This window comes from Terrapene carolina, unplaced genomic scaffold (assembly GCF_002925995.2).
Source record: "Terrapene carolina triunguis isolate 2854851 unplaced genomic scaffold, T_m_triunguis-2.0 Scaffold58, whole genome shotgun sequence".
Lineage (NCBI taxonomy): Eukaryota > Metazoa > Chordata > Testudines > Emydidae > Terrapene > Terrapene triunguis.
The window spans coordinates 2,327,216-2,354,864 of NW_020664409.1; the positions used below are offsets into that span (position 1 = coordinate 2,327,216).

General features: G+C 41.1%; 1 protein-coding gene across 1 annotated transcript in view; it reads right to left on the reverse strand.

The window, feature by feature from the left end:
• The window catches only part of OFCC1 (orofacial cleft 1 candidate 1), a gene marked incomplete at its 5' end in the record, with an annotated part of 249,367 nt that overhangs the window by 141,997 nt on the left and 79,721 nt on the right, over positions 1-27,649 (reverse strand). The window contains 5 exons of the mRNA XM_026647306.1: positions 6,044-6,183; positions 10,405-10,493; positions 15,921-15,984; positions 16,105-16,271; positions 21,636-21,843. Coding sequence (XP_026503091.1) covers positions 6,044-6,183; positions 10,405-10,493; positions 15,921-15,984; positions 16,105-16,271; positions 21,636-21,843 — 668 coding nt within the window. The remainder of the gene's footprint in view (positions 1-6,043; positions 6,184-10,404; positions 10,494-15,920; positions 15,985-16,104; positions 16,272-21,635; positions 21,844-27,649) is intronic.

The window sequence follows — 27,649 nt, forward strand, 5'->3', positions numbered from 1 at the left end:
CATTGCTCTGATCATCCTAGGGCTCTTCTCTGCACCTGTTCTAGTTTGAATTCATCTTTCTTAAACATGGGAAACCAGAACTGCACACAGTATTCCAGATGAGGTCTGACCAGTGCCTTGTATAATGGTACTAATGCTTCCCTGTCTCTACTGGAAATACTTCGCCTTATGCATCCTAGGACTGCATTATCCTTTTTCATAGCCACATCACATTGGCAGCTCATAGTCATCCTGTGATCAACCAATACATGCAGGTCTTTCTCCTCCACCACTTCAATCTGATTCGTCCCCAGCTTATAGCAAAAATTCTTGTTGTTAGTCCCTAAAATATTATTAAAGATGAAAAGATCTCCAATGATTTAATACAACTGATTACTATATTTTTCAAGTGGGTGACGCATGTTACCTTGAGCTTTTCTTTCAAGAAAAATATTTATTCTAGGTTATAATTAACCAACCCAATGGGATGATTAAAAAAAAGTTAAATTACCTTATCATAAACCAATATCAGCAACTACACAACCTGTCTTCCTTCACCCCTTACCCCCCCCCTCGCAAAAAATAATAAGGAAGTTTTCCTCTTAAGGGAAAAAAAGGTGACTATCCACTCTTGTTGATAGTATATGAAGCAGTTCCTAACAGGACTGTGATAAAAAAAATGGTAAAAATTGACCTTTACATATTCAAATAAAAGTTTGCATTTAAGAGCAGTCACACAATACTTTTTTATTTTAATAAAATCTTAAGAAGAGTTCACGGGAGAAACTTTTTAAACAAGCAACATTAATTTCAAACATTTTGAACACTCAGACAAGGATTTTACTCCAACGTATAATTCATCATCCTCCTTACTTGGTGTAAAATCAATCTGTTTGCTTTCTGTGACATAAACAACAAGCAGTTTCACAGGAACGAGGCAAACCATATGTGAAGGTGTTTTAGAAAGCACAACAGGGAATACACCAAGCAAAGAAGCATCTGCATTCATTTCAATGTCAAATCACATGTGTGTTATAAAAGGAAAGTTTATTGTTTTTATTTAAAAACAACTTTACCATGTTTTGCTGTTTATAGTTAACTCTTACTTTCCCTGAGCTCGCACTTTGAGTTAGACCCACAAATCAGCAGGTGAAATGACAAAGGCTGTAATTTAAAGCTAAAGCCTGCTCTGATTTACACCTCCTGAACTCCACTGATTTCAGTGGCATACGGATATAAATCAAGGTAGAATTTAGCCCTTCCTAATGTCTCTGCACAGGGTAACATTGATTTGTTCTCAGTCTCATGTTCCTGTCTGAGAATCTGAATTTACTAGGCAATATGATAAAAATATTGCAACTAGTTTGTACCTGTGGTACAGAGGCAACTTTAAACACAAGATTGCTATGCAGCATACTATTTCTCCATGAATGGCTAGGATAATTAAATTTTAGAGAAGTTAGCTAGATTTGGCTCAACATATGTTAGGATTTGGAAAAAAATTCTTTTCTAATATTATTTAATCTGATCAGGAGCTATAGCTGCATTGCTAACGATCTAACTGCTTTGATTAGAAGCCATATATGATAGGTACTTTTATCCTAGTACATAATATTAATCTTAAACAGTTGTGTTTATTGAGGGGCTGTTGATGGCATAAGCTGCCAATTAATTATGTAGGCTCATAACTCATATCAAAGATTCATACAGTTTCAGAGTTTAAATATTTTTATAAGTTAAAATACATATAATTTTAAAAAATAAATGAATTAGTCATCATTTGTTTCTATCAACAATCTATACACAAATGAAAAACAAAGACAAATAGTACACAGTGAAAGGATTTATTATACCATATTTATTATTCACCTCTAGAGATGTGGGCTCACAGTGCCAAAGAAGAAAAATTGTGGGGAACATTTTTTATAGTGATGGTCAAACTTTATGTGTTTCACTTGCTTATTTGGTCTGCAGAACTGGGTTGGAAAACTTTTGAGTCTAGGCTCTCATGAAATTTCTGGAACTTCCTACTTCTAGATGAACCAGAAATACCATGGGAACAGATATTTTCCTCAGCATTTTGGCCCTTCTGATCCTGTTAGTAAACTAGAATTGTAGTTAAAAGCAGTTGAGTTAAAAAATGTTGAGGGACAGATTCTTATTTTACTTCACCTAGTTTGCCCAACTGTATTTTTGAAGCTTCCAAAATTTCATGGATTCAGAATTTACTCAGAGAAGTAAAAGGCCCCAAGAATCTACTATCCCACCCAGGATTTTGAATATCTCCTGATGTCTAATTCCTCCAGTTAGACACTGGGAAATATTCATATGCTTCTATGAGGTCATTGGGTTCTATGAATGTGAGTCCTTTAACTGAAAGAACGAGAGAGAAAAGACTCAAAGATATGAGGGTCTGGAGAGAGATTCTAGGGTCTCATCTCTGCACCGATGCCTACAAAACACTCATCAATGGTTAGGCAGCTGGTGTGCCTCAATTTCTGCTAGTTATGCTAACCATACTCATATCCCTTTTATCTTGTGCTTTCCGTGTTTGTCTTTGTATCCATTGGTTGTTTTCATCATACAGTCAGGCCTTGTTCCTGTAATTCTCTGTGACTGAACAAAACCCCATTTGTTTCAGCAAAGCTATGCATAGCCACAGTGGTGCATCCCCATACAGTGTTTTCAGGATCTATGCCTCAGACTATAAACTCTTTGGGGCAGGGACAATCTTTTTGTCATCTGTGCGTATAGTGCCTAGCACAATGGGGCCTAATTAGGTCTCCAGACACAGCGGCAATATTAATAACAATAGAAAAGGATAGACAGACAGAAACACACTGATAGCAGTGAGAAAAAAATCACAGGGAAGTTCCAATTTTTTATCTTTCCTCCTCCAACCTCTTTTTTTAGCAACACCTACACGGAGAGACAGAGAGAGACAGAGGTAGGGAGAGTATACTGTAAAGTTTAAACTTGTTACATTTCAACTGTTAGTTTATAATTAATACAGTGCAACTTTGAAGACTGTTGGTAGTACAGTATTTTATGATAAATACATTTTATGGGATATTTTTAAAGAGGGTTTTGTAAAAAAGCTTCCCCAATAAATGATTTACCAGCTCCAATAAAAGATCAAGGAAATTGCTCAGATTGCATCTCAGAGCATCTAAAACTCTGAAGTTTATGGAGGTCCAAGCAGCCCCTAGACCTACAGCCCTATTAATTTTTTTTGTGGTAGCTAATTATCTTGTGTTACATTTTTTAAAGGGTAGCAAACCCTAAGAGAGAAAAAGGTCTGGAAGCAGACAAAGGAGAACGATGTTCTTTGATAAAGAGTATGAGAAAAGAAGAGAGAATGAAAGAAGAGAGAGAAAAGAAGAAGAGAAAAAGACAAAAAGAGGCAGAAACCTATTGAAAGGTCATCTGTGGTGGAAAGTGTATCAGAGAAATTGAAACAAAATGGCATCTGATGTTTGTTCAGTTAGTTAATGGAAACTGAATTCACTCTCAATTTGAGAAAGAAGATAAACTAAAAGGTCCCTGCTCAAGATGCTAAATCCAATATATGTCCATTTTAGGAAGAGATTTGTTTTCCTACTCTCTTTATTTTCTACAGTGATGACATTTCACCAGAACCGAATCAGAAAGTAAAGGAATTACACAGGCAAGGATCTCCCAATTTGACTTTGTTCCACCTCATGGAACTTTCAAGTAAAAATAAATAAATACTGGTGTTTACTGTAAATAAGATGACAGAGACAGCGTAACCAAATGGCACATTAATATAATGAAATATCAAGAGTGATTATCTCCATGTGAGGAAGAATTGCACAGCCACCATTAAGCATGAAATCATTTTGAAATAATTGTTTCCTAGCATCTACAAAATAAGGCCCCTCCTGCAATTGGCTGTTCTGAGGTACCCTTCTTCACCTGCCTGGAACCCCACTGAAGTCAGACGTGTGCCCACATGCAGTTAATTACATGATCTGGGAATATAAGTTTACTAAAAACTTACCATGAAAAGAGAAAAAAAATGTAGGGGAAGGGCCACAATCTGCCCCTAGACCGCAATTCAACAAGGCAAATAATGCACGCCTAACTTTAAGCTAATGAATATTCCCATTGATTATTTAAGTACCTCACCGAATCAGAGCCTTAATCTTTAAAGTCCTCACTGGGCCCAGATTACAGCAGGGATGCCAATAACCATGATTTTCCAAGACTACTGTTCACTTCTGGAGCATTGGAATTTGCTAGGGTTTTTTCAGTAAAGAAAGAGAAAAAGGGGTACTTTCAATTTGAATGATATTTTGTTCTTTCAAAAGTCAATATTGCTTAGATATTGATTACCAGCACTGACTGGATCTATGAAATTCTGTAAGACATAGATAGATAGTAGAGTTTAGGATGGGAAATGATGCAGACTTTTTTAACTAATTGGAAAATTGAGGTAGGCAAGATATAATATTGGGATTTGGCAAGGATGTTGTGGGGTTAACATTGCAACTCCGACAGCTGCGCTTTAAAAGAAAATCCTTGGGGTCTCTAATAGCCACAAATGGCCAGAATCATATTTTTATGGCCCTTTTAAAAGACAACACTTCCAGCAGCATTATGACACAGTCTTTAATGACATGATCACACACTATTTTTTTCCAGAGGACCCCCTGCCTCATTCAGTGCTTCACTGCTCTGGGGGTGATCCAGGGTTGCGTGAAGGAGACTGTTGTCTGGAGGACTCCTTCATTTGCTGCTTCATGAGGCAGGGGACTACAGGAAAAGAAAGGATGGTCTCGTGGTAATGGTAGTTGAATGCCGCTCTGAAGTATGGGATTCTATCCCTGCCTCTATCAGTGTTCCTATGTAATTCTGGAAAAGTCACTTAAACCAAACTTTTCACAAGAGGTCACTCATTGTGTGTTCCTTATTTTCTGGGTGCCTGACTTGAAATCCAGATTTGCAGAAGTATTGAGCTCTGCTTTGAACATATAAAGCATTGTACAGAGCTGTGATAGGAAGATGGAAATTCCATTTCAAAAAGATTTTGAGATTTCAGCATTTGCCTTTGTTCTGATTAGGAACAACCCCCCCAAATTTTGAACTTCTCCGCAAGAGAAAATTTAAAAAAAATTGTTTCTGATGGATTGAAATGTTTTGTTTTGAGTTTGCCTTTTTTATTATATATTATGTTTCATAGTATACCTTTATTTTATCATATAGAATAAATAAAAGGTCATAGAGAAAAGTAACTTCAAAACAAAAAACTGAAACATTTTGCTTTGAAAATGTCATAGTGAGATGTTTTTTTTCCAGCTTACCTCCTAAATGAATTTTCAGCAACATTTAAACAATTTTGTGAAGGTTTTCAACTTCAACAAAATTGCAGTGACTGACAGAAAATGGTTCCATCAATGTTTTTTCCAACAAGCACTTATGCTATATATTGGCAAGTGTTCTAAAAAAAAATCAGGTCCCAGCCTCTCAAATTGGGCACCCAAAATTAGTGGAAACTTTTTATCTTCATCCCTCTGTACCTCAGATCCCCATCTGTAAAATGGGAATAACAACACCCCTCACCTCACAGAGGTGTTGTGAAAATTAATTAATTAATGTTTGTGAAGCACTCAGACATTGTAGTGATGAGTGCCTACAGAAAACCCAACAAGCAAATTAATAATTCTGTCTACAGAGCGGGATTTGAGCAGTGTTTAATAAATAAGGCCTGGAGATATGCACTGAGCAGAAAACAAAATATTAAATGAGCACTGCCCATCCTGTGCACTGAATGAGGCGGGGATCCTATGTAAAATATATAATGTGCTCATGGAAAGAAAGACTGTATCATAATGCTTACGCACAAGGGGATTGAATTAAGATTACACCGCAACTTGAACACTGGCATTTGCTAACTTTTAAGGGCTTGAATTTGCAAACATAATGTTCTGTTAACCTAGCTCTTTGTGTGTAATGTATATACATGTGCTATGTATACTATTTTACATAAGCAAACAAAAAATAAGTTCTAGATATAAGGCTATTAGATGCTTAGGTTACTTACCACACAGAGAATCTATACTTCTCTAATTCGTCCAGATAAGAAGTATTCGGTGAAGATGCTTCCCCTTCTCCTGCAGCTACACTGGTTCCAGGACTTGATTTGCCTTGACACTGTTGGTCAATTGGATCACTTTGATTCATCTTTAAAATAAAAGATTAATAAATAAAACATTAAATAGCTGCAACAAAAAACAAAGCATAAATCTTGTTTCAATTGCCTCTTTAAATTATTACACATATTCAGAATAATCAGGACATAATATTATATCAAAGTAATATGAAGGCTGTAACACATACTGACAAAAGCCAATAAATACAAAGTTAGAATTGCCATTTCCACCTTAACGTTAACTTCTATCAGTGGGCCTGATCCCTCACTGTATTACACTGGTGTAAACCTGGAGTGAAGCAGTGGTGACTCAGGCCCAACATGTTTACCGTATTATCCAAGAAACTGGTACACATCCATTATTAAGCCCAATTCTGCTATAGAACCCAGAGAATGATGCAACCTGTTTCTGTCTTCCAACTGCCCTGTTCTGCTGTCCTGTGAAGAAGTGGATTGGGCCACAGTTCATATTTCCTCACCATTCCCATTCCCTTTGGGAGTGCTAGGAGGGATCCTTGTATGCTGCCCACATTCTCTCCCTATGTTTTTAGTTCTGAAGGGCTGAGGACTGGGAAAAAATCCATTGGACTAAGAGACTTAAGGAGCTTGACCAATTTAACTCACCAAAATGAAGATCAAGAGGTGAGTTCATTATGGTGTATCAGTACCTTCATGGGGATAAAATACCAGGCACTAAGGGGTCTTTAATATAGCACAGAAAGCATAACAAAAACACATGGCTGGAAGTTAAAGCCACAGAAATTCACTTAGAAATTTTATTTCTAACAGTGAAGGTGATTACCCATTGGAACAAACTACCAAGGAAAGTGGGGGACTCTCCACCTCTTGAGGACTTCAAATCAAGCTTGGACACCTTTCTGGAAGACATGCTTTTTGTCAAACACAAGTTATTGGGCTCAGTACAGGAGTAACTGGATTAAATTCTATGGCCTAGGTTATACAGGAAGTCAGACTAGATGATCAGGTGACCTTAAAAATCTATGAATCTATGAACACAGTAATTAACTAGAAATCATATTTTTTTTATAGACCTTGGAGGCCTCAGTGGGAGTTTTGCTGGCATAAGATTGCAGTATTGGGCTATTATGGTCTAACAGGCAAATCTGTTTAAAATTTGATTGCACAGACTGCAGCTATCTTTTGCAGTTTAGTTTAGGACTCATTGACATAGCTGACTGAAACTCAGATCCATGTCAATGGTATGCTAAACATGGATATAGATAAATATGATAAAAATCATTATGATATTTTCAGTGGTCAGTTGAAATACTGCCATAGAACATGGCTGCAAAGATGGTTTAATATGAATTTGTATAGTTAAGGTATGGTAGAAGTGGGTTTCATACTCAAAGATGCCTTTAAACATTAATATCATACAACCATGGAATAGTGTTGTGGACTAGCTAGGCATATCACTGCAAGAACTCAGTCCCTAAAAACAGTTTGAGATTTCATAAAAGGTTGTGTGGGTAAAGTATGAGAGTTGCACTGACATAGTTTCTGTGACGTTACTCCTTGGGAAAATTAAATCAAAAATACATTACTTAAGATACAAACCAAAAAGGCATTAAAAAGGATTACATATGCATTTCATTGGCCTATATTTGATCATTCACAAACATAACTCAAAACTAAACATTAATTCAATGGCCTGAGGATGGGCATGCATTTAATTTCTCACAAAGATCATATGACAAAGATGTCTGTGTCCTTAATAACCATCACTTAATAACGTAATTGTATGCCACACCATGGTGATAACATAAAATAAGGTGCTACCATTGCTCTTCACTCTCACCCAGAGCAGATTCTATGTACATATGTAGCCCAGCTGCTTCCGAAAAACATTCCTTCTACTAATGTAACCTTGTCTATTGTCCACAACAAATGTTTGTTTTAAAAACAATAACGACAACAACAGAACACAGTGCAAGAAATAGGCAAAGTTTGTCAAATATTTTTCTTAAAGATGAAAAAAATAGGAAAAGAGTAGACCTGTTAACAAATAATGAACTGTGTAAAAATTGCTGATGCAATGATTGTCAAGAAAATTCAATTAGGAATTTATTTTAGGAGAAAATTCTATTACCAGGCTCTGAAATGGGCTCAGGTAACAAAATTCAGACCCTGCATCTTGATTTCAAACATCACAATTAATTGGGGGTAGGGGCGGAGAGGGATTGGATCCAGACATTTTCACTGAATCCATTACGAAAAAAGGGATCATTTAAAAATTTTAAAACCAGATTTCAAATGCCCAATAATTCATGTCAACATTGCTCTATACAGAAACCCCTTCTGTGCTCCAGTACCCTAACATAGGTCCTAATTCAGCCAGGAACTTAACCACATTCATAAGCACAGTCATCCTATTGAAGTCAATGGGACTACTCAATACTAAATTATCCAGGTGCTTAAGTACCTTGCTGAAATGGGGCCACTATGAGGTAGGGGTTTGGAGCCAGCCACTGGTGAGGTTACTATAACACCATGACTCTCTTTTTAAAGGGAGCTGGTTATTATGGGGTTGGAGCCAGCCCAGATAGTTAACACTTCCCTTCAGTCTGTCACCCCAAGAGCTATGCAGCTTTGCCCCTGGGACCTGGCCCTCCATTTCTAAAATGGCTCTTGTCGTTGTTGCTCTGCTTGTTTCATGCCTTCCTCGCCTCCCTAAAGGGGACAAATTGCTTGAAAACTCAGTGATTTGAAACAGGGGGGGATTTTCAGTTCTTTCCTCAATTTCTTCTCATGGGGAGGGAGATGGATGGGGGGAAGATTATATGGATTTGGACTTTTTTCAATGCTCAATGTTATTGTACTGTTAGCAAATCCACCTTTAAAATGCTGCTGTTCTGGAAGCATTAATAATAGTTTATCTCTGTTTTTGAAACCATATGAAGCAGAGGAACAAATTATTCTGAGTACTGTTTATACATGATCAATTATTTCCCCCATGGGACATTAAACGCATTAAAAATATTTTATAGTAAATATAGCCCAGGGTAATTTAGCATGGACACATTCTCTGAACTACAAATGTCAATACTCAGGAATGACAGACATGTGGGAAGCCCCACTGGTATATTCTGCCCTGAGACTATGCATGTGAGACTCATGTGTGGTTTCATGGCAATGTGTGCCCATGTGTTTAAATGGCATTGTGCCTATTCACAAGTTGATCAGATCCTTGGCCAAGCAATTAGAAAATGACAGTGTCAGCATGTCTGATACCACAGGTGCTCTTTCTTTCAGAGGGATCCCCTCTTATCTGACAGTATGGTTGTTTTCCTTATTCGTGCCCTTGGACACTTACATGAAAAGAAAGAGGGACTTGAAGCTTATGGATACAAAATAAAACAAAAAATGCCTGGTACACACTTTATGATGTGTCAAGATGAATGCACATGAAAGTACAACTCTCAGGCCCTTTGTATGAAGAAAGACATTGACACTCAGGGACTACCTCAGTGACAAAGGAATTAATTCAGAAGAGACCAGAACACATGGCCCTAGAAGAGGGCAAACACCCATAAGGCAGAATCTTGATCAAACCTTAAAAGAGGAAGGTTTCAAAAAGAGTAAAATGGTGAGCCCTGGAATAAAAGGAGGAGGACTCTTTTGGATCCATTCCTCTCTCGAACTGACCTGTTTAGATCAGATATGAGTAAAGTCAAATTAAAGTAAAGGGAGACAGTGTTGTATAGTGGATAGATCACAGAACTGGGACTCAGGCAAACCTGTGTTCCATTCCCACTGGCCTCTTGGGTGATAAGTCATTTCACCCTGTGCCTCGGTTTTCCCCATAAGAATTCCACTGGTCATATGGGCGTTGTGGTAGCTATAGTCTGATCCACAACAATAACTTTAAAAAAAAATTATCCTCTGCAGAGAACAGGTAGAAGCTGCAGTGACTAGAGCCAATAACTTGTAACGGCACAGCAAAATCAGCAAAGAAAATAAAAATCTAATACTACTTCAAAGGGGGGAAGGTAATTTATAAACTGACTGATATAGCCAGTCTTTAGCAGCTCAGGAAAAGGTGTGTTCTGAGCCATAAAGGTTTACTGGCATATTGGAATATCAGCTGCTTTCCTTTCCCTTGTGCACAGGAAAACCTACTTAGAAGACCAAAATACCTATTACCTGTTTCAGCAAATGTTTTCTGAGAAACTTTATTTAGTAATAAGAGAATGGTATGTGCACCTTAAAGAAGAGCATAACATTGTCCTTACCTTGTAAGAGATACCTTGGTCTTCTTTCACTTGGACCAAATCATAATATTTATGTGAACCACTTGAGATAACTTGACAAGGATAACTTTCTGTAAGCAAAAAGCCACATATATAATTTCATATAAGAAAAAGACCTGAAATGGAGGGGAACTAGTTAGCATGCTAGCCAGGAACCTAGGCAACCCATGTTCAATTCCATGCTCCACCACAGACTTCCTGTGTAACCTTGGGCAAGTCACTTGACCACTTGTGCCTCAGTTCCCCATGTGTAAAATGGGGATAATAGAGCTTCCCTTCTCACTGGGGCATTGTGAGGATAAATGCATTGAACAGTGTGATACTATGGTAACAGGGGCCATATAAGTACCTTGGATAGATAGAAATAAAGGACACAAGAACAATAATAGTGCAGGAAACTTTAAATAACACCAGATTTATTTCTTCAGTATAAAGAATGTTGGTTACTTTGTTGTGTAAACCATGGGCTCAATTCTGCTACCTGCTGAGTGCCACTGAAAGTAGATCCAAAGCGCCAGCATTCACGTAACAACAGTTGCTCAGCATCACTGCAAAAGGGCTTGAATGTAACATGGTGGCATATGCAGTGACCAGCGATGTGAACAAAAATCTCCAACCACATTACTCTGAGCACTGGTGAGAAGGGGAGAAGTTAGGGGTGAAACTGGAAAGACACAACACAACCAGGGCAGACAAATGATATGCTTAGTTATTATTTTTACATTTTTTTAGTTACTCCTATTGTCAACCAGTAGTGGCTAGTCAAGTGTGTTTGAGAGCTCAGTGTATACATACGCTGCACTTACATAGTAATTTATTTGCACATGCAGATGTGTGTGTGTTTGTGTGTGTATAGAGTTTTATATATTTAAACACACCCACAGAGCTCATGATATATATGATCAGATCCACAGCTGGTGTAAATTGTCATAGTTCCACTGAAGTCACCTATGATAACTTACATCCATTAAGTACCTGTCCCATAGTGTGTTTGTACATACATACATACACACACATACACTATGTCACAATATAGATGGTATATTATGAGTACTCTGCATATATTACACACACATATAAACATAAACTAAAAGTGTATATGGGGGATGATAATATATATTTCCAGACTACACACTTGGAATTATAGGTTATTGTTTTTTCCTTTGTTGTGCTAATGTTTTAATTTGCCATATTTTAATGGTTTACCAAATGAACTTTGCAGAAATAATTAACAATTTGTCAATGTTCTTTGGAGAAATATGAAGAAAAAAAGGAAGTAATTACTTTTGCATGAAAACAGCCAGAAAATAGCAAAATAAAGAAAACAATAATATTGAAAAATTAAAACTTGGAGTTGGAACCAACTCAAAATTGTTGTTTAGTCATGTCTCGTGCCTGTTGTATTTTATTTGTGAGGCTTTGAAATTCCATTCTTCTCTTTATTTTCTGTACCAGTGAGCTCATTATTTTAACCTAAGATAGATTCCTCTGAACAATTTTTGCTAAGTAAAAACACAATGTAATTCTTCAGTGGCTGAAACAGTGAGAAGCAGCTCAAATTAAAGATCAAGAAAATGCAAAGAAAAAAAATTGTATAAAAATAAATAAATAAAGGGAAAGACGGCAAAATGCTTGCAATTAGACAGGATGAAAAATCTAAAAAGAAATTAAATTTAGTTGTAATACATTTCCCATTCTTTTCTTCATGAAAATTACAACTGAAGTGTTTTTTTCCCTGTAATTTAAATGTTAAGCTGCCAGATGTGTGTCTCATGCTTGAAGAGTCGAAGCTTTGCATTATTTAGCATATTAAGATTCACAGAATTTAAAAAAGGGCTCCTTTGTTGCCTGGAGGTTCTAATTAAGTAAACCTTAGCCTGGTACATTTAAAACTTGCAATACAAGAGATTTTGCTTCCCTTTTTTTTCTGCAGCCAAGTCAAATCAATATAATAAATATGGAAAATACTTAAGATGATATAATTTTTCTTTGGCTTGAGGAATTAAATCTATCTATTATTTTAAGAAGTTTTTAATAGAGGCCAGCAATCAGAAAGACATCTAAAGGCTCCAGTCTAGTTTTTAATCATAGAAGTTGTTCTTAGTTACTGGAGGGAAATGTGTCTTATAAAAACTGAGCTATGTAAAAAAAAATTCTTCCACGCACAAACAAAGTAGCTCCAAGAAGGAAACAACAAGAATTGCACAGCTCTTCTTTATTAAACTGCATTTTGCTTTTTTATAACACTTTATAATTGACCACAAAAACACTAATAAAGCACTAATTAGTCACCATATCAGCAATTTGATGGTTGAAATAGTTGGAACAGTTGTACTGCAAACCATAATAACACAGAAATTCTTTTGACACACAGCATCCATAAATCATGCCCTTAAATACTGTTATTTTTGCTATTTTAGAAAATGTCAAAGGTGTCAACTTTTTCCAGATATACCACTTAGCAGTGACTCAGTAAATTGACTCAAAATACATTCTGTTCCTGACAGTTAGGGGCACACAATACAGTTCCCAATATATATGAACAATTTGAAGAAGAGAACATAACACAAAATAGAATTAGCAAGGACAAATATTACCACTATGCTAAAGTTCAACTGCAGACGTGAAATTTCTATGTTCTCAAAAATACATGTACGAAGTTGGAGAAGTACAATTTTGCTAGGCTCTGATTAAGGCAGTAAAAAATATATTTCAGCCACACTATTATAAATCTATGACCAAGTGCTCTTACTAAGAACTCTAGCAGATTCCAGAATAAAAGTAATGGTGTACATTTGAATAAGTGAAAAAATGAACTGATGACACTTTTTTGCTGACAATGTAGACTGGACATGTTAATAGTATCACCTGGACTCAGAGAGGAATGGTCAGACAAAGTTAATTTCTAGACCTTCATAATGCTGGGGGGCAATCTCTGATCTTGGTGATATAAAGTACTGAAGAGCCAGTTTAAATTCTACACATCTCACACCCAATTTGGGACACAAAGTGTACTTCACCTCTATCAAGTTCCTCAGCGTGCATGGGGATCCACATTTTTAAAACTGGGGTGGAAAGGGAAGACAGGGTCAAAGCTAAAATGATTTTGCTGCTTAGTCGTGCATATCGGGCATCAGCTGTACCCCATGCCTCCAGGAGGAGATGCCTATGGATAAGCCTTGGTAACGAAAGAAGTATTTTGATTCCTTATTCCCTGTTGGAAGCAATACATCCTTCATTCCCATCTGCACACAATGTGCTGTGCTTGATGGATGTTACCCTCTGGGTTGAGTGAGTCAGGAATCTCCTGTGACTAGAATTCCACTTTCTAGTTGGGAGTTCCAATCTGAGGGTTTCTCTTGAAGACCTAACAGTGTAAGCTCTCATGCTGCTGAGAGATGCGCAGGGAGTCTATGCAGTGAATGCAAATCAAGGACTGTCCCAACAGAAGACATAGCTGATTAAAATTGAGGTGGCTATTACACACTTTTACCTCTATAAAAGATATAAGATGAGAAAAACAAAGGTGACTTACTTGATGCAAGCGAAACAGTCAAGATACACAGTCAGCATTATGAGGAACAGTTTTTGAAGGTTAAAAATATGGAGAAAAAGAAACAGGATGGTCCTCAGCTAGAAAATGTTTTCTCTCCATATGACTAGAGCTGGGTGAAAAACTGATTTTTCAGTTCATTGGTAATTTTGAAAAGTTGAATAAAAATAGTTTTTGGCTGGATGGAAAACAAAAATATTCACAATGTTTGGCACATTGAAAAGTTGATCAAAATTTTGTTTTGGGGTATAACTAAATATTTCATTTTGACAAAACAAACATATTGCTGAGGTTTTGAGCGTTTTTAAACATTTTTGAATTTTTAAAAATAAAAGTAAAGGAAGTTTTGAAACAGTCATTTTGAACCAAAAATATCAGAATGTTTTGTTTAGAAAATGATAAAGCAAAACATTTTGATTTTTCTGATTTTTGAAGCTTTCTTTTCTAAACAAACAATTCAGCAAAATCAGCATGAATTTGAAAATGTTTTGGTGTCATTGAATCTGCATATTTCACTTAAGAAAAACGTGTTTTGCAAAAAGTTTTGCCCAGCTCTACATATGACCCAATTCTGATTTTACTTATGCTCATTTTACACCAGTTTAACTCCACTGACTTTTTAATTGAGTTACTCCTGATTTACATTGGTGTGAGTCGGAGAAGGATCAGGGCCAGCGTCTTCTGGTTTCCACAACTGTTCTTTCAGTTCTGGAGGCATGGATTTTAGAAGCATGACACCCAGTAGTGGGACAAAAGACATGGAAGCGACTACCTAAGGTAAGTTATTACATGAGTAATAGAACAGATCATGCAATATAGACTAAATCCTGCTTCTACAACACAATGAGGGAAATCAATGGGGTTGCAAGCATATAAAAAACAGAAGAATTTCAATTAGTGTTGTAAATTGTTAGTGTATGCAGAATTTGCCCCCATTTGTATGAATTAATCCAATCTTGAACATACGAGGAGTGGATTGGGAGAGAAAGAGAAGGAAACAGCCTGGTTCAGCCATCTGAGACCCTACCTGTGTGGGACCCCTGGCTACAAAGCAAGAAGGACAAATATTCTTCATCTCAAAAGTGTCACTTTGTTCCCTTTAAAATGATGCCTGCAAGGAATTATTAATGGAAGTAGCTTGTTGGGTTTTTTTCCCCATGTAATTACTTTTACATCAGTATGTAACAGTAAAACAGAAACAAGCAGCATGTAAGAAGCCAAAGTACCACAGCAGCAGTATAGTGAGGAATGCTATGATGAAAGCCCACGGTCTCTTCACCATTGCTTAATAAGTCAACTGTAAGTATACATGTCACCTCTCCAACAGAAACTTTTGCCACTCACACAAATATCAATTTTTAATCCTACCAAGCAACTGGTTTCTGACTGGAATAACAAAGATGTTGTGGGGTCGGATTGCTCTGATGGTTTTCGAGGGGTGAGGGCAGGGAATGAGTGTTGACTTCCTAAAGTAAAAGATTATAATACCTTCTCCTGAACACACAGACGAGATTTTCATTCATGCAATTATTTGCAGATTGGCTTTTGCATCCCATCTATATTAGCTCACTTATCTACCTTCCTGCCAATGATTTTTTACTTGGAATAAAATGCGATAATGTAACACACAACTTCCTTGCCTTTATGGATAGTCCTCCATCCCAATGAAAAACCACTACCCAATATGAATATGGACTTGCACACACATATATGTTTATTCAGCCCAGTGAACAAGAGACATTGCCAGGAATATTGGTGCAGGAGAGAAAAAAGAACATAGTGACCCATGAATATAAATGACCAAATAAAATGAAAGGATGTAAAAATGTCACAGAAATACCCAACATAATCAGATGTTGTCAGTGCACTCCACACACACCTTGTAATTACTAACACATTTGGCCTACTGATATATTTTAAACAGAGAAGCAAACCACATTTGTACCTTTTTGTTGAGGCTTCTTTTGATCCTTCACTTTTAATTTAAACTCATCCATTGCCTCCTCTGCCTAGTGAAATAAGTGAGAGGTGATATCATTGAGAGTTTTGAGGGATTTTTTTAAAAACAAATGTAAGCAGGTTTGTTTCCAAACTTTCAGTAAATTAGATAATGCGATAGAAAGTCTAACCTGCTGGAAACATTTTAAACTCTTCTCTTCTCTTTTCCTCCCAGTTTCTTTTGACACATACTCTTCCCTTCCTTTCACAGCATTAAACTGCTTTCCCACTTCCTTTACAACAGTGGGAATACTTCCCTTATGGGTGTCAGGATCTCTCCAAGAGGTCAAAGGTTGCCCTGCAGAGGAAATGACAAGCTGTGAAATGTAAAAGAACAATTCCTTCCACATGTTTCTTTGCCCAGGGAGCAGTAAGGGCTTGCCAACTAGCATCACTTTGGGATGAGCCAGGTCTTTGCATAGCAGTCCTGTCAAAAGTAATTTACAATTAAAGACCTGCACAACTCTTTAAAACTTTACAATTCCAGTGAGTTTCACAATTATTTACTGATGCTGAGTGGTACAAAGTAATGTTATCTTCAACAGCTGAGGAGGGAGGCAAAGAAAAGAAAGGTTGAAAAGCTCTCTCCGCTATAAAATTAAATGATAAATGGTATACATGAAAATGGTACCTCCATATAACCACAGTTTGGGGAGTTAAAAAAAAAACTCAGCTGTTTCAACTTTTCTCCAGTTGATACATGTGGCACACAAGCTGCCAAGCTTGATAGCTGGATTTTCAAACAAAAAATGAGTTAGAAAAATAAGCTAGCTATTTGTTCATTGCACAGGGGTGAAAACAGGTGTCCTTAAAATAGTTTTGAAAGGATTTTGTGGTTGTTGTTTTTTCAATCTTAAGGGAAAAAAGTGTGAACTTTTGAGAAAGGAAAAAATTATAGATAGCTAGTAGAGCTGCATGCAACTTTCATGGTGTGTGTGTGGGGGGGGGGGGGAGGGGAAACAGGACTGGTCCAAAGACTATACAGGTCAGTGGGAGTCTTTCTATAGTACTGACTTAATGGGCTTTGGATCAGGCCTATCGTGACATTTTGTTATGAACCCAAGATCAAAGCCAGGTTCACCTCAATGTTCATGAATATCAGTGAAATTTTCAAGAGACCTGGACTGAATTTCTAGTGTGTAGCCTGGCTTATGGTTTTGGTTAGAAACCACAGGATGGTATTTTCAGGGGAGTTCCATTTTGAGTTATGGGTTTCAGCCCATTTCTAAACTCAAAGCAATACCCCTGAGTGAGAAGCCACGAGCCCTATAAAGGTGTGAACACTACAAACAGTTCTGTTGAATCTTGCGATTTGAAACTACTGAGTTTTGCACAGCTGTGAATGAATCCCTTTGAACTGGCTGACGTGTTCACATTCCAAATATAGGCTAGACAAGACTCAGTCCTGCACTCAGACTGTTGGAATTTAGAAAATGGTGTGTTTCCCAGGGATTATACACCAGATTTTACAGAGTTTCATGGGAGCCACAAAATCCCACCAAATGGTGATTTCAAAATGATGCACACAGTTCATTATCATGAGAGCATTCAGAGGTATTTAAAAATGGAGAGGATTGTTTAGAGGGGGGAAACAGACTACAGATTTGACCACAGGCCATACCACCGGGAAAACAAACAAAAAACCAAACCCCCCAAAATAAGCAAACACTGGTGTCGGTTGCAGTTCATAGATCCCACAGTGCAGGCGTCCTTGGGACTCATAGGTCCATTAGGTTTCTGAAATAATAGCATCTATGTTATGGCAGCATCCAGGGTTATGTACACAATGGGCCACATTCTGCTCTGTTTTGCTGGTGTAAACCTGAAGTAATCTCACTGAAAACATCCTACAATCTGATAACAGCTAGCCAAGTAAGGAGAACAGTGAATATTGCTATTGCTTGGTTAAGAATTGCACAAATGCTATTCCGTGTCAAAACAGCCCTATTATTTTTGGTACCCTGATCCCTCCCCTCAGTTGTTTTTTCACCCACCTGTTAGGTCCTGTGATCGAAACTATTTGTTCTTTGAGGGTAGGCACTAGCCTTATTATATGTTGGTGCGATACCTAGCATATGGGGCCTCAACTTGACAGAGGTCTCTAGGTACCACCACGGTACAAATGTTATATAGCAATAATAATAAATTAGTAGCGTTACCCTAATGCAATTCAGGAACCACAAAAGGCAAAATTTTATTCTAAATGTCAGAAATGGAGGGGATCAATGCATATCTGGTTTTAAAGCTGTTTTGTTTGCTCATCTATCATATCGTGTACAAAATAAGCTTCCATATTTTAACAGAGAGGAGTGGTACAGCGATGGGTGAGAAACATCTGAAAGAGTGCTGTTTATGTCATAACAAATGCACAGTGAAATTACCGACCTGAGTTTGAGTCAAAGATCAAAACGTGCGTGAGCTTGAGAACAAATACAAAAATGACTCATATAACCCTTAAAATATTATATTACTTTAGTGAGGGTGAAAGATCTGCCCCTCATGGGACACCTTTAAGCACGAATGAGTTAAGAAGGTCTTTTTCACAAACCAAAGCCCCTACTGCCATTGAAATCATTGGGAGTCTCGCTATTGACTTCGATGTGAGTCAGAATGGGCTCTGAAAGATGATGTTCTGTTTGTGCCTAATGTATCATTTTCTATGGAGATTCTCATCTATGAAGAAGTTTTAATCTATTTAGAAGAATAAGTCAGTCAGAACAAGGCCAGTTAGGCCAATTCTGAAAGAGAGGCTTCAGAGCGGGAGGGGATAAGTGCACCAACTTTGCTGGCAGTTTAATCCAATTTTCCTAGGTGAAGTTTTGCTAAAAGAGCTGTGGTCATCCTCCATTATGTACAACAAACACATGCCCTTCATGGCTAATGAAAGCCCCTGGAGTGGTTTTTGGTCCATTTTTGACAGAGATTCTTAATGCTTCCCTTTGGGAAGGCAAGATGCCAAACAGTATAAAGCAAACAGTGGCAAGAACTTTTCTCAACAAGGCAATACTTAAAACTCATGGGAGCAGAGAGTCTGCTTCCTCTGCGACTCCGAACAATGACCAGAACCCAAAAGGGGTAGGGAGAAGGCAGGGCAGTAGCACTATCACCCCTCCACACCGGTCTGTGAAACAGGATGGAGGGACGCACCGGTGGAGTCATTAGCACAGTGTAGCCAGTAAACACCCTATGCACCCAAGGGAGCTCTGGGAAGAATTGTCATTCCCTGAAGTGCAATCCCCCGCACCTGAGCTCCCCCATGCACAAACCTCAATACATGACTGTGCTTAAAATAAGCACAACGTAGCCCTCAGCTAGTGGCAGTGATGTGAAGGTTTTTGACTTTACTTTCTAAAAGCAAGAAAAAAATCAGCATTAAGGATAAAATGCCTTCTCTTAACCTGCCCTATTTTGTTTATATATTGCAGCAGCACATATGGTACAGCTTTGTAAGATCACTCACTATTTAGACTACCACAGTGGAGTGAGTTAAAGACAGAGCATTGGTCTTACATTTAGAATGTTCTCGCTTTTTCTGGCTTGTGTCTCAACCTTCATGTCACTTGAACATAGCTCTTTGCAGCTTAACAGATATAATACTGTATTTATAGCGCATATCAATGTGCGACAGCTTGCCGCAGATCATAAACACATTTTTCTGTTGGAAATGTTGGAGTCATGATTTTCACCACGTGATCTCCAGTTCCCTAAGGTTTGCTCCTTTAATTGTAAATAGCCAGAAAGTCATCAAGCTAGCATTTAATAAACTTTTAATTTGAAATGGATTACCACATGTTGTGTTTGTTTACCCATTATTAAATCTCTTAGCAACATATCACCAGCAGAAACAGCATACTGTAGCACTGCACAGATACATTAGAAAACAAACCCATGGGGGTTATTAACAGCTAATAATATCTTTAAAGAAGGCTCCAAGAAAAATAAATAAATATAAACAATGTAGAAAATTATTCCTAGAGATTGTGGTTGTGTAAATCTACACAGGCTGGAGAATACAGCTCTCCCACAATCAGCTTATCAGCCTGCTTCAGAGATCTATGTACGGAACAGCACATGCACTAATGCTACTCTGTAGTTCTCAAAACTTACATCATTCAAAACTTTTTTGATATGCTTGTGACACATTTTGTGTGTGTGTGTGTGTGTGCGCACGCATGTTTCTGGTGATGGCACCTGGCCACTTGCACATTTTTTTCAGTGTGTGTATGTACATGAGATGAAGAAATAATAATGGTGGGGATGATCTTGGTTTGTTAATTATTTGCCAATCTCTAGGTTTACTTGCTAAATTATAAATTACTTGGGGCAGTACATCTTGGATACCGCACCCAAATGCCATACTTGAGTAGGTGTCTGCCTCTGGAAGGTGGCAACTGCATATGTATTATGTGAAGAGGTCTTACTCCCCTACTTAGTATAAGTCTAAGCACTCTCAGCTGCAGATACCACAGGCCATATAAATGCCTATGGGGGCCACAGTACAAGTTCTGCTGGGCTCTAAAGTGGCCCAATAATAATAGTTGGCAACTATCCTGCAAAACTCATCTTCCTTGCCCATTGCTCCATGTCAGCTGCTTCCTCAAATGCTCCTACTGGCTTCTTTTCACCTCACTCTTCAAATCTAAACCTCTTGGTATTCTGCACAAATTGACTCTGGCTTATATGCAGGTTGTCATCTTTTCCGACTCCCGACTTCCTCCCTGTCCTGCACCCAAGTCTTCCAACTTCCCACACTTTTTTTTCTGTTCTCAAACAACTAAGGCAACTTTGTGTTCAAGAACCAAACTCTTTAATGATTAAGATACACACAAGACACTAACAGAAAGCACAAGCTATTGTTGAGCTGCAGCCTCCAGCTAATTAACGGAGGCGACACAGGGAAGTGCCTGCCTGCCAAAAGAAGAAGATGATCTTTGATCTCTGCAGCCACCTCCCACGTGCTTACATAGAAAATCAGCCACACAGCAGAGTGCTTTGGCACCCTTCTCGTGCTTGTCTTTATGGAGGAGGAGCAGGATCTATTTGGGTGGGGCACCATCAGGAAAGTCTGCTGTCTGGTCAAAAAAGAACTAGATAACTTCATGGAGGATAGGTCCATCAAAGGGTATTAGCCAGGATGGTCAGGGATTCAACCCCATGCTATGAGTGTCCTTAGTCTCTGTCTGCCAGGAGCTGGGTGTGGATGACAGGAGATGGATCACTTGATGCTTGCCTGTTCTGTTCATTCCCTCTGAAGCACCTGGTATTGGCCACTGTTGGAAGACAGGATACTGAGCTAGGTGGACCTTTGGTCTGAACCAGTATAGCCATTCTTAAGTTTTTATGGTCAGTGAGGCTGCTTCAGAAGACTTAATGGGTCTGTCTACACTGCAGCTGGGAGCAAGCCTTGCAGCCCAGGTAGACAGACTCATGTCAGCGCTATTGAGCTAGTGTGCAAACAGTAGCAGGATGGATGTTGTGGCTTTGGTGGAGACTCAGACCCAGCCTTCTGGGCTCAGACCCAGGGGGTCAGCCCAAACTGCCCCCTGAGCCACAATTATAGGGGTTGCTGCAGTGCCACCTATAATACATACTGATCTATATTACCTGACGAGAAGATTTCTGGGTGATACTAATTTAGCAAGAAAAGTAATGGCTAACCAACCTTGAAAAGATGCTAAGGAGCATTTTGAGTGAGTGCCTGGATGTAGACATGAACTTCTGAATCCATCATCTTGTGGTCCAGATATTTTTATCTTGTCTGAATCTCCATTCTTCTCAGTAATGTTTGAATAAGCAAGAAATTCAGGTGAGAGCTGGAGACATGTCTCGTATGTCTTCTGCTCATCTGAATACCATGGTAGTTTAATAATCTAGTAAAAGAGAAATCTGTTATCTGAATGGTTCAGCATTCCACAAAATCAAGACATCTTTATTCTTACACTGTTCTTAGGGCTTGTCTACACTGCTCTACAGGGGCATGAATAGCAGTGCACACCAAAGTGCTGTGCTGTAACTCTCCTGAGTGGACGCTGCAGGCACAAAGTAAAAAGTTCCTAGTTCACGTTAATTCGTAAACTTAGTCCTTGTCCCAGTTTGCATCAATGAAGTGCTGTTTCAAGAAGACTAAGTTAACACAAACTAGGAACCTTTTAGCTCTCATCTGCAGTATCCACTCAGAGGAGTAACAGCACAGCACTTTGGGAATGGCTACACTTGTGAGTTAGAGCGCATTAAAGCAGCCCCAGGCACCCTAACTCATGACGCGTCCACACTGGCAAGGCATGTAGAGCTCCAGGACTCCACGGCTGGAGCACTCCTGGTAATCCACCTCCATGAGAAGCATAACGCTTGCTGTGCCCTGGCTGGAGCGCTGCGGCGCCAGTGTGGACGCCCTGGTCTATTAATGCGTTCTGATCGGCCTCCAGAAGTGTCCCACAATGCCTGTTCTAGTCACTCTGGTCATCACTTTGAACTCTACTGCCCTGCCCTCAGGTGACCAACCGTCAGACCCACCCTTTAAATTCTCTGGGAATTTTGAAAATCCCCTTCCTGTTTGCTCAGCAAGGCGTGGAGTGCTCTCAGTGAATATTTCCAGGTGACCATGCCTCTATGCACCAGGCGATCCCCAATATGGAGCAATGGTGAGGTGCTGGACCTCATCAGTGTTGGGGGGAGGAAGCTGTCCAGTCCCAGCTGCGCTCCAGCCATAGGAATTACGATACCTTCGGGCAGATATCAAGGGACGTGATGGAAAGGGGCCATGACCGGGACGCACTGCAGTGCAGGGTTAAAGTGAAGGAGCTGCGGAATGCCTACCGCAAAGCGCACAAGGCAAACAGCCGCTCTGGTGCTGCCCCCATGACCTGCCATTTCTACAAACATCTGGACGCAATACTTGGGGGCGACCCCACCTCCACTCTGAAGACCACCATGGACACTTCAGAGCCAAGTTCAACAAGGCAGGAGGAGGAGGAGGAGGAGGAGGAAAGCAGGAGCAAGGGTGCTGAGGCAGAGGAAGACACCCCGGATCCCTAGATGCATGCAGCCAGGAGCTGTTCTCAAGCCAGGAGGAAGGTAGCTAGTCGCAGCGGCCTGTGCTTGTGGAAGGACAAACACCAGAGGAGGTGCCCGGTAAGCAGCTTTTATTTTGGGAATGAAGTTGTTCGGTGCAGGCTCTTGGGGTCAGGAGAGTTAGGGCTGCATGCATGCCTAGATGCGGAATAGGGAGTTGATGTGCTCTCTCACATCGCAGTAATCGGCCTCAGTGATCTCTTCAAAGGTCTCATGCAGAAGCTGGGCAATGCGCTTGCGCAGGTTCCTTGGCAGAGCTACTGTGCTCCTTGTCCCAGTAAGGCTAACATGTCCGCGCACTGTGCAGTGAGGGGCGGGGGGACCATTGCTGCACACAGGCAAGCTGCATATGGGCCAGGGCAGAAGCCGCATTGTAGTAGAAAAGCCTCCCTTGCTTCCCAGGTCACCCTCAGCAGCGAGATATCTTCCAGGACGAACTCCTGTGGAAAATGTGGGGACAGTGTTCAGTATAGGGGCCCCCTGCAGCTGTTGGCTCTCCCCAAGGCACAGAACCCCAGAGGACAGTATGGCCGTGAAACAATCAGTCCCCTTGCCCCTGTGCTTACTCACTATTTTGGGGCTCCTGTGGGTTATGTGTGCTCGCTTTGGGACGGGCAATTTCTGCTATTGTGTACACTGTGCTTGTCTTTGGCCTGGTCCACACTACCCCCCCACTTCGGACTAAGGTACGCAAATTCAGCTACGTTAATAACGTAGCTGAATTCGAAGTACCTTAGTCCGAACTTACCGTGGGACCAGACTCTGCAGGCAGGCTCCCCCGTCGATGCCGCATACTCCTCTCGCCGAGCTGGAGTACCAGCGTTGACGGCGAGCACTTCCGGGATCGATCTGGGATCAATTTATCACGTCTAGACAAGACGCGATAAATCGATCCCAGAACATCGATTGCCTGCCGTCGGACCCGGAGGTAAGTGTAGATGTACCCTTTAAGTATGGCCGAATCATACTTGCTCTGTCTGGTGTGAACAATGCTGCCTCTGTTAAGTGCTGCATTTTGGCTTTACAGATGTAACCTTGAGATCCCAGCCGTCCTTGTTATCAACGGCCGAAAGACTCCAAAGAATCAGGAAGCGGATGAGAAAAAGCAAAGAGGACATGCTGCATGAAGTCATGCAACAGTCCCTTAATGAAAATCAAAAAGTGCAGGAGTGGCAGAAGACTGAAAGGAGGGTCGGCCAGCAGAATGCGGATCTCCGGCACCAAAGCACGGAGCAGCTGCTAAGCGTCATGGAGCGCCAAGCGGACTTGATACAGGCGCTCGTAGCAATGCAGGTGGAGCACTTCCACGCCCGCCTGCCCCTGAAGCCCTTGTCCCAAAACTCTTTCCTTGTGTCCCGCCAACCCACTTTCCCCAACATCCGGGTTCTTATTGCCACCAGCTGCCTCCAACACCTGTAGTTTCACCATCCAGCCCTGCAAACTACGACCCTTACCCACTGCACTCAACCCCATCACCATGCACTGTAGCCAGCCTGAAGTGCAACACTCATTGCACAGCACTCCAGGCAGGAAGGCTGAGTATGATAACAGGACATACGCAAATCTGTGATGGTCCCGTTCCCCACCCTACCTCCTTCCCTCATCCCACACAGCATAGATGTGTCATGCCCTTTCTGTTTTTTGGCTTTGTAAACATTCTTTATTATTGCATTAAGTAAAAGACACCGTAGCCCATCAAAGCAACAGGCACTGCAAGTCAGTGCATCATACGTAGCAAACAGATTCCTACTAACATTGGAACCACTGCACTTCACTCCTGTGCAGGGCACCAAACATTAGTGCTGGCTTTCAGCCTCAAATTGCTCCCTCAAAGCATCCCTAATCCTTGCAGGCCTGTGCTGGGCACCTCTAATAGCCCTGCTCTCTGGCTTTCAAATTCAGCCTCCAGGTGTTGAACCTCCGAGGTCCATGCCTGAGTGAATCTTTCACCCTTCCCTTCACAAATGTTATGGAGGGTACAGCACGCGGATATAACTGTGGGGATGTTGTCATCGGCCAGGTCCAGCTTCCCATACAGACAGTGCCAGCGGCCCTTTAAATGGCCAAAAGCACACTCCACAGTCATTCTGCACCGGCTCAGCCTGTTGTTGAACCACTCCTTGCTGCTGTCAAAGCTCCCTGTGTAGGGTTTAATGAGCCACGGCATTAAAGGGTAAGTGGGGTCTCCAAGGATCACAATGGGCATTTCGACTTCCCCTACAGTGATCTGGTCTGGGAAGAAAGTCCCGGCTTGCAGCTTCCTGAACACGCCTGTGTTCCAAAAGATGTGTGCATCATGCACCTTTCCAGACCAGCCTGCGTTAATGTCAATGAAACACCCATGGTGATCCACAAGCACCTGGTGAACCATAGAGAAATACCCCGTCCGATTAACATACTCGGAGGCTAGGTGGTCTGGTGCCAGAATTGGAATATGCGTTCCATCTATCGCCCCTTCGCAGTTAGGGAAACCCATTTGTGCAAAGCCAGCCAAAACGTCATGCACATTACCCAGAGTCATGGTTCTTCTGAGCAGGATGCGATTAATGGCCCTGCAAACTTGCATCAACACAATTCCAATGGTTGACTTTCCCATTCCAAACTGGTTAGCGACTGATTGGTAGCTGTCTGGAGTTGCCAGCTTCCAGATTGCAATAGCCACCCGCTTCTCCACTGGCAGGGCAGCTCTCAATCTCGTATCCTTGCACCGCAGGGTGGGGGCGACCTCAGCACACAGTCCCATGAAAGTGGCTTTTCTCATCCGCAAGTTCTGCAGCCACTATTCGTCATCCCAGACTTGCATGACAATGTGATTCCACCACTCAGTGCTTGTTTCCTGAGCCCAAAAGCGGCATTCCACGGTGGTGAGCATGTCCATGAATGCCACAAGCAATCTCGTGTCCAGTAGCGCAGCTAGGGGGGGAGCAGGGGGAGCGTCCACTCCCACTGAGCAGAAAAGTGTCGCCTTTTTAATCTTTAATCTTTACTCACCCAGCGGTGCTCCGGGTCTTCGGTGGCACTTCGGCGGCGGGTCCTTCAGCCGCTCCGAGTCCACTCCGGGTCTTCAGCGGCACTTTGGTGGCGGGTCCTTCAGCCACTCCGGGTCAGTCGGGGGTTTTCTTTTTCTTTTTTCTTTTTTTCTTTTTTTTTTCTTCGCGGCGGGTGGCGCCTGTTTTTATTTGTTCACTCCCTGTGCTGCTAAAACCTGGCTTCGCCATTGCTCGTGTCGTATGTGTTATGCGAGTCGACATCATCCTAGGACTCCTCACTGTCAGTTTGTAGCTTAAGGAGTAACTCGACTGCAATTCGTGACGTGCTGGCGAGACCCATCAGCATATTCCTCAGCAGTTCGGGATCCATTCCCGCAGACCGAAAGGGAAGACAGAGCACACAGTACAAAAAACAGTGAAAGGTAGCATCAAATGTGGACTGAAGCACAGGGATTGCTGGGATGCAGGGCCGGTGCACCTTGCGCCCCCCCCCCCCGCCCCTGCAGCAGCTCCCCCCCCCCCCCGCCCTGAGGCGCCCCCCCCCAAGTGGTAGCTCCCCCGCCCCCAGGAGCCGTGCAGCAGCTCCCCACCCCAGCTCACCTCTACTCGGCCTCCTCCCCGAGCATGCCGCCCCCACTCTAATTCTCCTCCCCTCCCAGGCTTGCGGCGCCAAACAGCTGATTGGTGCTGCAAGCCTGGCGGGAGAAGTGGAGCGGCGACCACGCGCTCGGGGAGGAGGCGTAGGAACGCTGTAAAAAAAAATTGGGGGCACCGCTTTTTGGCGCCCCCAAATCTTGGCACCCTAGGCAACTGCCTAGTTTGCCTAAATGGTAGCACCGGCCCTGCTGGGATGTGAAGCGATGCATCACGAGGCGTTGGGACAGGATCCAGAATGCCCCGCACTCCCCGCCCCCTTCCCACAAGCTACAGTGCCAGAATGGGAAGAGGTGCTCTGTGGGATAGCTGCCCATAATGCACTGCTCCCAATGCCACTGCAAGTACCGCAAATGTGGCCACACCAGTGCGCTTGCAGCTGACAGTGTGAACACACTGCAGCGCTTTCCCTGCTGCGGTCTCTGAGGAATGGTTTAACTCACAACGCTCTACATCTGCAAGAGTAGCCATGCCCTTGGTGACCTCTGCTATTGACATCCCCGTAGTCTGAACTCCAGGGCAGAGCAGCCATAAACTCTAGAAGTTAACAGGGCTGGCTTTAGGATTCTGGAAAGCTCCCATCCTCCCAAACACTTCTTTCTTCACAATTGCCCCCACTCCGTCCAGTATTTCCTCCTTTACCTAGCTCATGCTCTCCTTCTCATCTCATCAAAGCTCACAGACACTAGCAGTCACCCACTCTCACATTTAATTCTGGACTATTCAGCAAATCATGGGTTGCTGGAATCAATAGCACCTCTCAGCTACAGGATCTCGAACCTGGCTCAGAAGATCAAGGATGAATCTGATTTTTCAAATCCAACAGTTTTCAATGTTTTGTTACTTTTTTTACAATGCTCCTAATATTAATATTTTCTAAAAGTATGTGTCATTTCCTTTTCTTCCTTATCAAAGATACTTCTTCAATATAAACTCGTATTCCTGGAAATGTATTCAAGTT